We start from the raw sequence: 11,756 nt of genomic DNA, 5'->3' as shown, positions 1-11,756 counted from the left end.
AACAGAACATGAACTATAGAACTGGTACCTGGCTGACAGGTGCATTTTAACAACTTTGGAACCTTTCCACTGATGTTACCATTAAATTCAGAATTTTAGTTTAATTAAGTTCTGGATTGTAGTTCAGTACTGAACTAATTGTAGAATTGCAGCACATGAGCATTCCAGCTGATGACTTACATGCTTTCTGACATCTGAGCCTTAAGATATGAATGGCTGCTAAGTCTGAATTTCCCCCAGAGTGATAAAAGGCGTTTTGAAGTAAATTATGGGTTGAATGGTAATGAGTCACATAGATAGGAATCTGCCTCTTTATAATTTTTTTCCCTTCTTTCTTAAACATATTTTAAAAAAGGTAATTTACAACTCCAGAAGGATGATTTAAATAAAAAGTAAGGAAATAGTTCAAACAAATGTGAAAAGCCAATAGTCCATTGATTTCAATGCAATGCAGTGTTGGAGGTTTCTGGAACCCTAGAATCATTTAAGTTGTGAGGACCTTTAAGACTGAGTCCAACCATTAACCTGACACTGCCAAGTCCACCATTAAACTCTGTCTGTAAGTTCTACATCTACATGGCTTTTAAATACCCCCAGGTGTGGTGACTCCATGACTCCCCTGGGCAGCTTCTTCCAAAGCTTGACTACCCTTTCAGTGGAGAAATTATTCCTATCATCCAACATAAATTTCTTCTGGTGCAACTTGAGGTCATCTTCTCTTGTCTCTCTAGACTCTTCACTAGCTTCACTGCTCTTCTCTGGACATTCTCCAGCACCTCAATCTCTTTCTTCACCCTTAAACAACAGATCTCTCATGCAGATCATTGGTAAAGACATTAATCAGTACTGGCGCCAGTACTGAGCCCTGGAGAGCACCACTGGTGACTGTGTGCCAGATCGATGTGAACTCCATTCACCACCACCATTACTTCTTTCCTAGCAGTGCCCTTTAGTCACACTGTGAAAACTTTCGTGTAAATAGTTAAAAATTTGTGCTGGAAGTATACTGAGTTGGATGCTTGACTAATATTTGGAACATGCTTTTCCAAAGCATGCAAAATAAGCATCTTCTAACTAATGTCATCCTTCAAATCAGTGTCCAAAAAACTACCATTTTTAGGAGTGAAGAAAAAAGGAGAAAATATATGCAGATATATTTTGGAACTAAATTTACTTAGTGAAGCAAATTAAAATCCCACTCAATAGGCTCTTCTCGTTCCTTTTTTTTTTTTTTTTCAAAGCTTTTTTCATTTCAGTTGTTCCCAAACTGTGGTTTGTGGTGAAATATTAAAAAGGAAAAGTCAGTTTGTTTTCAGTTAAAAGTTTGTTCATAAGTGATATGGTAATCTGAGAGAAAACAATCTGGTTATGTTTCAAGAAGTTTTAAGACTGTTTCTGTAAGGCAAATACAGAGTATACCCACCAACTGTGCATCTCGCTTGTGTGTGTTGGAAGCACACAGCAGTGAAGAGAAGGCAAAGCTCGGGATATGACGAAGGGGCCAACAGCGATCAGAGCACGGACAAACCCAGGCAGAGTCCTGTGGTTTGTGTTGCCATGGCCATGGGGAGGAACAGGAAGTGAGGGTAGAAACCATGTGGTTGTGTTCCTCTTGTCGCCCAGAAATGTTTTGTACAAACCGAACACCTCCTACCGGGAAATATTCCATACAATGCAACTACACAGAGTGGAAGGTTTGACCACAGTCCCACTGACAGCGCTTTGCACAATACTGGTTAATAAGGTATAAAATGTATCTCAATTTTGTACCTCAGTGGGGGATGAGAATTTGATACAAAATTTTCAGGGACAGATTGAGAGGCTTGTCTTTCTCGCCCTTCACAAAAAGGATGCCTTTTGGTAAGTGTTGGGTCATCAGTTATACTGAGTATTGACACAGGAAATTAAACTTGTGATTGCAGTCATATTGTTAATGCAATATATTCTGCAGCAGCTGCTTTTGTCACCAGCATTCCCAAAGAAGCTACATTGAATAAACCATGGATTTGTGAACCCAGCTGGCTCTTCTGAATGTGACTGGACCTGCAAACTATTTGTCCATCTGATATAGGGCCAAGGTGACATTTTTGTAACAGTGTGTGAATTGGTTAGTGTGTCAAATATCGTCCTTATGCAAAATTGAGTTTTGTTGGAAATTCTGCAATTCCTTTATTCTGTCTAGGTGCTTCTGTTTCTACTTCTGTCTTTGAGGCTTGCTATCTTACCTGTACACACCCTAAAACAGAAAAACATTGGCTTGTTAAAGGGAACAGATAGGATTCCTAATACATCTCTGAGGAGAAGAGGAAAAAGTACAGTTAAAGAGTGAAATTCTTTGTTATGTAAAGGTAACATGGAGAAGAAAAGGAACATGACAATGTTTTATTGCTACCCTTAAAATTGTTTTTTTTTCTGAGAAATCAGATTTCAGGTTGAGTTGATGAACAAATTACCTTATATTAGGCAACCACACTATAACAATATACTGTGATTCAAGGTAAATGGATTTAACTAATCTGGCTACCTGTGCTCAGATTTAGACATGTCTTCTGACCTTTGTGTTGTCTTGTACAGTTTTCATTGTGCTTCTTTTTTTTTTCCCTTGATACAACTCATTTTAACATGGCTCATAACTTCTTTTGTGTATGATCTCCAACATCCTGTTCTGATGAGGCATTTATGCACAGAGCATGTGCTGAGGCTGCTGCTGCCTAATGCAGTCACAAGGTGTAGAAACCGCTCAGTGTTTGGCAGGCACAAAAAAGCATGCCAGAGCAATTTGCTTCCGGGCATGAAGGAATTCTCTAAGACTGTTTTGTTCTTGCATGAGACTTGTGAAATACTGAAGTTGTGTCACGTTCTGAAGTGATTATAATTTGCCCCTGACTTGAGATATTTTTGATTTCTGGGGCAGCATTGCTCCATGCAAAAGATAGCTTAACAATTCTGTGTTTCAGTGGCTCCGAATGTGCCATTTTCTCTCTCTCTTCCTTCTTGCTGAAATCCGCAGTTTGTTGAGGATTTCAAACCTGTCAACACCCAAATGTGTGACAGATCTCAATACATGTGAAAAAAATAAGCTGAGGGACATAATAATATATAGCAGGGGAAGAAGACAGAAATTCTGCAGAATATATTTTGTGCAGTACAGAAAACTTTTCTGTAAACTCCATTTTGAAGTTATATAACTGTTATCAGCCTGCATAGGACAGGAGTTTGGACTTCGTGGCTCTCCCTTACACTTGAAGGTTAGAGAAAACTGACAATGCTGTCACTGCAGAGTGTTTTACAAGCTGCTTAAATCACAAACCTGAAAGTATTAAAAATATGAGTAACTCCCAAGTTCAAGCGAAGGAAGTTCATGCTCTGAAAATTCCCCCTGCTGTTGGAGAGCAGCGTCAGCCCGCAGCCTGGCTGAATCCGGCTGACAGCAGCCCAAGCGGGAAGTGCGCTGTGCACACGCTCGCACTTTCCCTTTGCCGCTGGCCCGTTCCGCGCGCACTCGCCCGGAGCCATGGCACGGCTGTGCCCTGCTGCCCCAGCCCTGCTGGCGTGCTCCCTTGCCGTGCTGCTCCAAACCTCTCTGTCCCTGCATCATGTGCCGATGCTGCTCTGGTCGACTCAGAGGTAAGAAATCGAATCAAAGTGTATCCCTGCTTAGGCTCCTGCTCTGTGTGTGTCTGCACAGAGTATATTGTGCCATCGAATACGGTAAATCAGCTCTGGGCAATAAAATTATCCAATAACTAAATTTGCACCTTGGCCATCAAACAAGCCAACAGATGATTTTACCCGTTTTTATTTATAATTTTAGTGTTCTAAGCTGAGCAGAAAGAAGTAAATAAATTCTGTAAACTAACCTGAAGTAGAAGTGCTTTATTCACTCTAAAGCATCTTTGAATTCCACTGTTAGAGATGCTGTGAGTTAAAGCCACAACATAAGGCAGTGACACAAAAAGGAGCTGACCAAAAACTCAGTGGCAGTTTTTTAAGCTTTGGATTGCCTAACTTCTGAACCCAGACTTTCACTTTAATGTTCTTTTAAGTACAGGTTCTTAAGTACATTGCTGTATGTATATGCATCAGTTGTTAGAAACAACTGCAGTCTTGACAGATCCGGAGACACATGAAATTCAGGGGTTTGCATATACTTATGAAATAGGACTTTGAAGCTGTTTTGAAAGGATCACATATAGACCTCTTTCTTTCCAAACAGGAATTTTATTCATGATCACTTTAAGGATTTTGTACCATTACTTGGGATTTCCAGGAATATGGCAGGCTGGGCAATGCAGTAGCTTCAGTGGATACTGAATATGTAAAGTTGTCAGAAAAATATGGGCCATTTATTAACCAACTTTGACATATGTTTACTCATATTTTATGGATTCAAAACCTGAAACTCTGCATATGGAAATCTGCATGTTTTGAAAAAGCTTGATTTTATAGCTTTTGCTTTGTTTTCTCCCCATAAAAGAAAAAAAAAACAAACCAACCAAAAAAAAAAAACAAAAACAACAAAAAAACCCAAAAAACCAAAAATAAATCATGTTTCAACATCAAGGCAATTTTATATTCAAAATATGTAGTGATTCACCACTATGTAAGACAGGCACTCATATGAGTGTGTTACCCCTTTGTAATACTCCTGTATTTAAAAGCAAAGTAAATGTTGGAAAGCACTGTTCTTAGGTTAAAAGTGATTCTAAGCATCTAAGAAAAGATCAGTTCTGCCTTTGTCCTACTTCCTGGTTTATATAAAAAACATACTTGCTGTATATATAAACAAGGTCTTATCACTTAATCCTATGTGGTCATAAAAGCAAACTTTCCATCAAGATGCAATTAGCAGCTTGTTCTACTGTGGATTTTTCTGGTTTATACAAATCCAGAGCAAGAAAATCAGGATACTGGACTGGGTAAACAGTTTCATGTCTCCAGGAATAGAACCTTTTCTGGAAGAAGTGTTCCTCCAGCCATGACATTTGCATTTTGAAGGGAGAAGTTCTTGTGGGGCCAAAATTAGTTTTGTGAAGGTCTATGAAGCAAGTGAAAAGAAGTTTTTCATTATTTTATAAAACAAAGTAACACTTACAACAACTTCCTGTTGCTAACTCCTAATGCTGTGCTTTACATTTGGTACTTGACTGTGATGCAAGGTTTGCAGTGTGTCGTCCACAGGCCTATGAAATTTGGAAATTACTATTAAGAGTCTTAGGAAAGTTAACTACAGAACTGCAGTAATTATGGATATCTATGGATATCTGTTCACTCTGTAGGAACATGTCCCACCAGTATAAAAGTTTAATGAGTGATTCACTCAGGGTGATCTATTCCCTTTCCCAGGTTATCTGTTAGGATTTGATATCGATTAATTGAAGAATATTACACTTTGTTCTAATTTAGAACTAGCCAGTGTTTGCCAAGCCATATCTCAGGACAGCTGTATTAGGGAATATAACACTTTAAAGTCTCTTTTATGCATTATTACTATACTGTATTCATGCTATTAAAAATAATGTTAGATGCCAGATAGAGGTGAAACCTACAGCTGACAAACTCATGCAGTTAACAAAGCAACGGGAAGTGTGATATCAGTTCTCACAGAGACATTAATAAATCAAATACATCTTTCCTCTAGAAAGCAAAATGCAGATCCCTACTGGGAGAAAAGTGTTTCTTTTAAAAAACAACATTCTTTCTCAATTCAGCTAGGAAATAACTCAGTATGTCACACTGTCCAGTTTTTCACAAAAGAATATATCACTGGATGTTCTTCAAATAACTTTGGTGGGGAAAATTTGACCTTTATTTCACATCAGCCTTTAAACTAATATTCCCTGGTTGGGTTTTTGAGGCAGGGAAGATTGAGAGGCTCTTCTTGCATATGATACACAGAACAAATTTGATTTAGCCATTTTGAACTAATGTTCTGAAGAATTTCTTTGCCTCCACAGATAAAGAGAAGGACTTTGAGCAAATAAATTCATTAAAATTAGCTTTTGTGATTGCCCCCTCATGTGTTTGTTTTAGGAATGATTTTTGCCTACAGTCTTTTAAAATACATTACTGCCTTCTTTATGCTGTGCTTATATAGGGAAAATAATCCCTTTCTGGCAAACCCAGGTTATAAGTGACTTTGAGAAGGTGTTAATACCAATTAGTACATTTGCACTGTTTCCTAAACTACAGGGACTTTACTGATAAATCTACTGAAAGAAGGTGTAACATAGAAGGGAAAATAAATTTTTTAGCTATAATTTTATTGGATGCCTATGGAGACACTGTGTGGCAACACGATTTCTTAGATGGTAATCACAAAGTGCCTAATACAGAAGACTGAATAAGAATAACTGACAACAATAACTTGTAGGAAAGAGTTCTGAAGCCAGCTACAAAGCAAATATGTAAGAACACGAGTTAGACTGCTAGAAGTCTTGTTGTCTTCCCATCAGCCCTCCTGGTGGGTCCAGATACAGGAAATATTGAAATCTTTGCTTCCATCAACCTAATTTCTCAAATTCCAGAAAGAATACTGTTCAGGAAAGAGCATAATGTTGTCATGTCAGAGTAGTGAGGTATAAGAAAGAAGCAAAGTATCAAGCTAAGCTTGCTTTCCTCTTTCTTTAGGGCATTGTTTGACTGTTGGAGGAAAGAGAGAGCAGTTGAGTTTTAAGTTTCCTCAAACTTTAAAGCGTCCTAAGGATTCCTTAACCTGTGTGCTCCTGCACACATACATTAGCAGAGATGCTTGTCATTTTGAGCCCTGCTGGTGCTGTGGCGGGGAGTCCGATGCGCTTGGCATGTGGATAGCTGCAGGAGGCTGTGTGTCTTTGGACACAAGACTTTGTGCGAGCAGTTGATAATAGCAATCAATATGTGTGTTGGCCTGCTGCAGGTTCCACGCCGTGCCTCCATCACTGAGGTGAGGAGCTCAGTGGGATGAGCCGCTTGGTTGCGTTCAGGAAAGCACATCCTCGGTGTATCCATGAGCCCCTGGCACTCACAGATCTCTGTTTCACCTGCAGCTCCCAGTAAAGCACCCAGTCAAACGTACTGACTAGGCAAGGAGGCTGGTGGGGGCTGGAGCACAGGTATGGTGAGGAGTGGCTGAGGGACCTGGGGGTGTTTAGCCTGGAGAAAAGGGGGCGGAGGAGAGACCTTTTGCTCTCTACAACTCCCCAAAAGGAGGCTGTAGCCAGGTGGGGGTTGGTCTCTTCTCCCAACTAGCAAGTGATTGGATAAGAGGAAACAGCTTCAAGTTGCACCAGGGGAAGTTTGGGTTGGATATTAGGAAAAATTCCCTCACTGCAAGTGTGGTCAGGCATTAGAACAGGGAAGTGGATGAGTCAGCTGGAAATGTTCTAAAATCACGTGGATGTTGCACTTAGGCACATGGTTTAGTGGTGGACATGGCAGTGCTGGATTGACGGTTGGACTTGATGATTTTAGAGGTCTTTTCCAGCCTAAATGTTGCTGTGGTTTTATTTCCTGTCTGAACCACACTGAGAATGTTGTTTCACCAAGCAGACAGTGAAGGATGTAGCCTTCCCTACTGCCATGCATAGTGCTTAGCAAAAAAGAAGCAAAATAAATGCATGCATAATATTGTGAAGATAAGTATTAGGCAAATGCTGCATTTTAATAGAATTTTTAATCAACTGGTGTAGATTTTTTTTTAAATGATGATGAAGTTACTAAAGTTGACTGCTTGAAAGTTAAAAAGTGTCACAAAAGGTGTTTTCAAGGTTAGATAGCTAACAAGAACTGCTTCAAGGAACAGGGAATTTCTTAGAAGCAAGTATGCTTTAAAAGAGGATCATTAAACTTCTGAGGTTTTGAGTTCACAGCAAAAGCCTGTACCATTGTGCTGCTGCAAATAACTGGGTTTTGTTTGATGTGCTTTCTGTTACCTTTTATTCTTAATTGCCAGTCCCCAAAGCTCTCAAAAGTTTTTTTTTCTTCTCTGAGATTAGGTATGAAATGGATTTATTTAGGTTTTTTTAAAAAATAAATATACCAAGATATTCAGTGTCTTTTTCTTTAACACAAGACATTTTTTTAATCATCTATTAATTTGTTCTATCTGTTTTTTCTTTAATATCATTAGTATTTTGATGTGGTCGTGCAAGCCACAAAGTCAATATGAATGTCAGTTCCTGAAGAGTCATTCAGAATCTTTGGGACAGAGTTTGCTCTAATGCTTTCCTAAACCTCAGAGTCTGAAGTGAGATGGGGATCATCTAGTGCTGCAGGACTGCGCTGGTTTTATCTCTGCCATGGGTGCAATTTGACTCTTTCGATTCACTTTCAACAATCTTCATTGGAATTGCAAGGAGGACTTGGAGTGCAATTTAGATTTTCTTTATCCAAAAAACAACATTGAACCCCACCTATGTGTTCATTAACCCTGTTCTGCCTCCGTCTTAAAGGACTGCAAAAGTTGTTCTCATTCATAAAAGCTTGGTGTGCAATGGTCATTTGCAAATTGCTTTGGGTTAGCAAATTTAACTTTTATCTCAACTTGATCAAATTGCAATCAATAATAAATGATGTTAGAGCACACAGCAATTGCCTATATTCAACTCTTTGTAATTAGAACCAGTTAAGAGTGTCTGGAATACCTGTTTTCTCAGGTTTTAGCAATTGATGTGTACCTGGGCAAAGACGGAAGATTACATATCAAATTCAATTTGTTTTTCCAAAGACAATTTTCATTATATATGAACACCTAGGATAAAAATGTTCATAAAAGGTTTCATCCCTACCAACCCGTGTTGCATACTGTTAAAACCCCAATGAGGTGTTGAAAGAATAATGCCACCTCTTGTTTTGTCTGTTTCCTGTAGCAGCAGAACTAAATAGATGAGTTTTTATTCTGTCCAGTCCTCATAGTGACAGGTTGGAAAAAGATTTGTAAGCTGGGTGCTTTGAGTCATTCCATTCAGAAAAGCTCCTGCTGCTGGAATGGTGGCTTTTCTGAATGGCTTCTGTAGACTGGTTCCTTCATCATGGAAACCTTAGGAGAGAACCTGTGTACAATGGCACTGTTAAGACACTTGTACTAACAAAAGTTTTATAAAAAAATACTAGCTTAAAACAACTTGTGATGTAGTCTGGTTTCTACTCCTCCTGACTTCCATCTGTCAGCACTGCAGAGTGTTCTGGGAGTTGGGATGCCATCTGAGAATTCTCTCTGAATGTTTTCAACGTATTCTTCCTCATTGCACTTAGTAGGTAACTTTTTTTGGAAAGATGCAATTTGGCTGTTGTACACAAACAAGAAAATATAGAGAGACATTACCCCTATTCATTCTTGTGTAATACAGTCAATTTGATACAGGCAAAAATGGGCAAGTTCTTTTTCTCTTGAGTAGAATGAAAGTAAATTGAACTGCAAAGTTGATTTTAAATGAAAGATGATGATTTCATTACCTGCCGCTGTATATTTAAAGAAAGGTGTCATCATTGGCAGAAAATTCGACAGAAAAAGGAATTATTCCTTTGTAGATCACAGTGGAATCCAGACACTGCAGTGCATGAAGGACAAGTTGTCTCAGCACAGGAGCTGACAGAACTCTTGCAACCTCTTTTTACCCAGAACTCCAGAAACCTCGTCTTGTTCCTGCAAGATAGGGTATGTAAACCAATTTTTTTTCTCACCAATACTGAGCACAAGTCTGTACCTAAATGAGATGCCATGGCTCCTTCTCATCAATCTACTCTCTTTGTTTTTCAGCTTAGCATAGATGATTTCACATACTTCAGTGAATCCTATGGCAACAAGAATCCGTTTCAAAATGTTCAGGCAAGCATTTATCTCATTTATTTCTTTATGTGCAGTATTCAAAAAGAAAAAGAAAGATGTAAGAAAGATGCATAGAGACAATAACTGGGGCAAGGGCACTGAGTTGCAGAAGTTTTCCTGTTTAAATTATTGAAATTATTTCAGTTTAAGCAGATGTGTTAAAGGAAATAAACTGAGTTTTTAGATACATGCTTTGTAGCTATTATATTTTTAAAGACTGAATTTTCACAATTCATCATAACTGACAAAATTCTTCTTAAATATGCTGCAATTTTCTATTGTAAGAAACAATATAAACTTTCAGACCAACACCCCAAAATTCTATTTTGAAGCCATAGGAAGAAAATGACTCATAGGAACCAATAATTTTTTTCTTATTTTCAGAATTTAATACCTATTTTATTTTTACAGAAATTGAAGCTCATTCTGGGAGTTAACTGTTTTATATCTGTATTAAGTTAATATATCACTAGATGCTATATTGCCTTAATCTTTATGAAAAAAATAATGCTAGTTGATTAACTGGAAATAAACTCTAGGCACAGAATTTAAGATGGACTCCTTCTGAGTCAGTCAACAGCTTCAAGTTTTGTCCTCACTAAGAAGGTTTATAGATTTTGTGCAGAGCATCTATGGTTGTACTTACATGACAGTTTATTGAAATGTAATTAGACAAAATGTTCACTTGTGGAAGTCATAAAGACATTCCTGGAGGCAGTGCAGGATGAACAGAGCTATTAGTAATGTAAATGGTATCAGAGCACACAAGAAAATGTAAATTCCCAAGCACCACACAGCAAGCACTATATGTAATTAAATACATAAATATTCACATAATACCTGTCTCTGCATCTGATAACATCACATCTTCCTTGTATAAGTAGAACTGGAGCTATTAATCTCTTTGTCATATAACAGCATTTTAACGCTGATGCTGGAAGAGAAACAATTATTCAGAGTATCTACATGGGTTTTCTGAGGAATGAATGAGAGTCATAATCATCTGTACTGTAAGGATCAGTGGCTGTGTCTGCAGGCAGATGCACTGCTTCTTCTCTGCTGTCTTACCTTCTCAGGGTTACATCTCTGCAAGGCCGTGTCCAGAGCAAATTTTTGTTGCTGCCTGACTACAAAACTGGTTTAATTTCAGCTGTTTGACATGCATTGTAATGCATTACATTGCAAGTTCCTTATGTGGTAGTCTTATTTAAGTAGGCCCTTGATGTTTAAGAGGCATATCAAAGTACTTAAAACATTCTTCTTTGCCTTGTAAGCAGGAATCCATCAGCACTGTAGATAGAGGTTAAAGGCTTTAAAGTCTAGAGATAAGGCCAGAGATTGATGGGTTTAGAAATCGGGTGGTATACAAGGGGATTGGGGACCCAGTGAGGGCTGAGGGGGAGGTCCTCAGCTAAACAAAATGTCATGTTTAAGTAAATCTTTGTCTGTATCTGGCAGGTCAAACACTTCTACCCAAGTATTTAACAATGAATAAATGTCAGCAACTGGTTTCTTTCTGACCTTGCCTCTGTTCCCTCTCTGTCTTGGAGCTGAGAAATTTTTCTGTATTATGGCATCTTTAAAACTGGAAAGTTTATTTTTACAAATTGCTCACCTTAGCTCCAGCACTTCCTACATTTGTTCTGTTGGATTTGGCAATCTTAATGCTTTTTTAGTGTAGTTTGATGGAGGTGAGGTGAGGTGTCTTTCACATGTGTGAAAGAAAATGAGAGGTATAAACTACATACTTCCTTTTCACCTAGGTGGGAGTTTTGTCAATATCCTATTGCATAGGGCCAGAAGTTCTTAGGGCCAGAAAAGGAACTTTATAGTCCCCCATATTGGGCATAACAGACTCTACAAAAATTTGCTGGGTTGCTATCATATTACTTGAACTCCACTTGAGATACTTTGGGTAGGAAATCAATTCTTAATCATGCTATGGAAG

The 11,756-nt window shown here is 38.4% G+C and overlaps 1 protein-coding gene across 1 annotated transcript in view; it reads left to right on the top strand.

Annotated features, from left to right (window-relative positions):
* Positions 1-3,475: 3,475 nt before the first annotated feature.
* Positions 3,476-11,756, top strand: part of ATP6AP1 (ATPase H+ transporting accessory protein 1) — a 48,238-nt gene continuing 39,957 nt past the window's right edge. The window contains exons 1-3 of the mRNA XM_053943698.1: positions 3,476-3,627; positions 9,511-9,637; positions 9,740-9,808. Coding sequence (XP_053799673.1) covers positions 3,515-3,627; positions 9,511-9,637; positions 9,740-9,808 — 309 coding nt within the window. The 5' untranslated portion in view covers positions 3,476-3,514. The remainder of the gene's footprint in view (positions 3,628-9,510; positions 9,638-9,739; positions 9,809-11,756) is intronic.

Source organism: Vidua chalybeata, chromosome 5 (assembly GCF_026979565.1).
Source record: "Vidua chalybeata isolate OUT-0048 chromosome 5, bVidCha1 merged haplotype, whole genome shotgun sequence".
NCBI classification, from domain to species: Eukaryota; Metazoa; Chordata; class Aves; order Passeriformes; family Viduidae; genus Vidua; species Vidua chalybeata.
The sequence above is the reverse complement of the archived record's forward strand: the minus strand, read 5'-3'. Positions and strand labels throughout refer to the sequence as shown.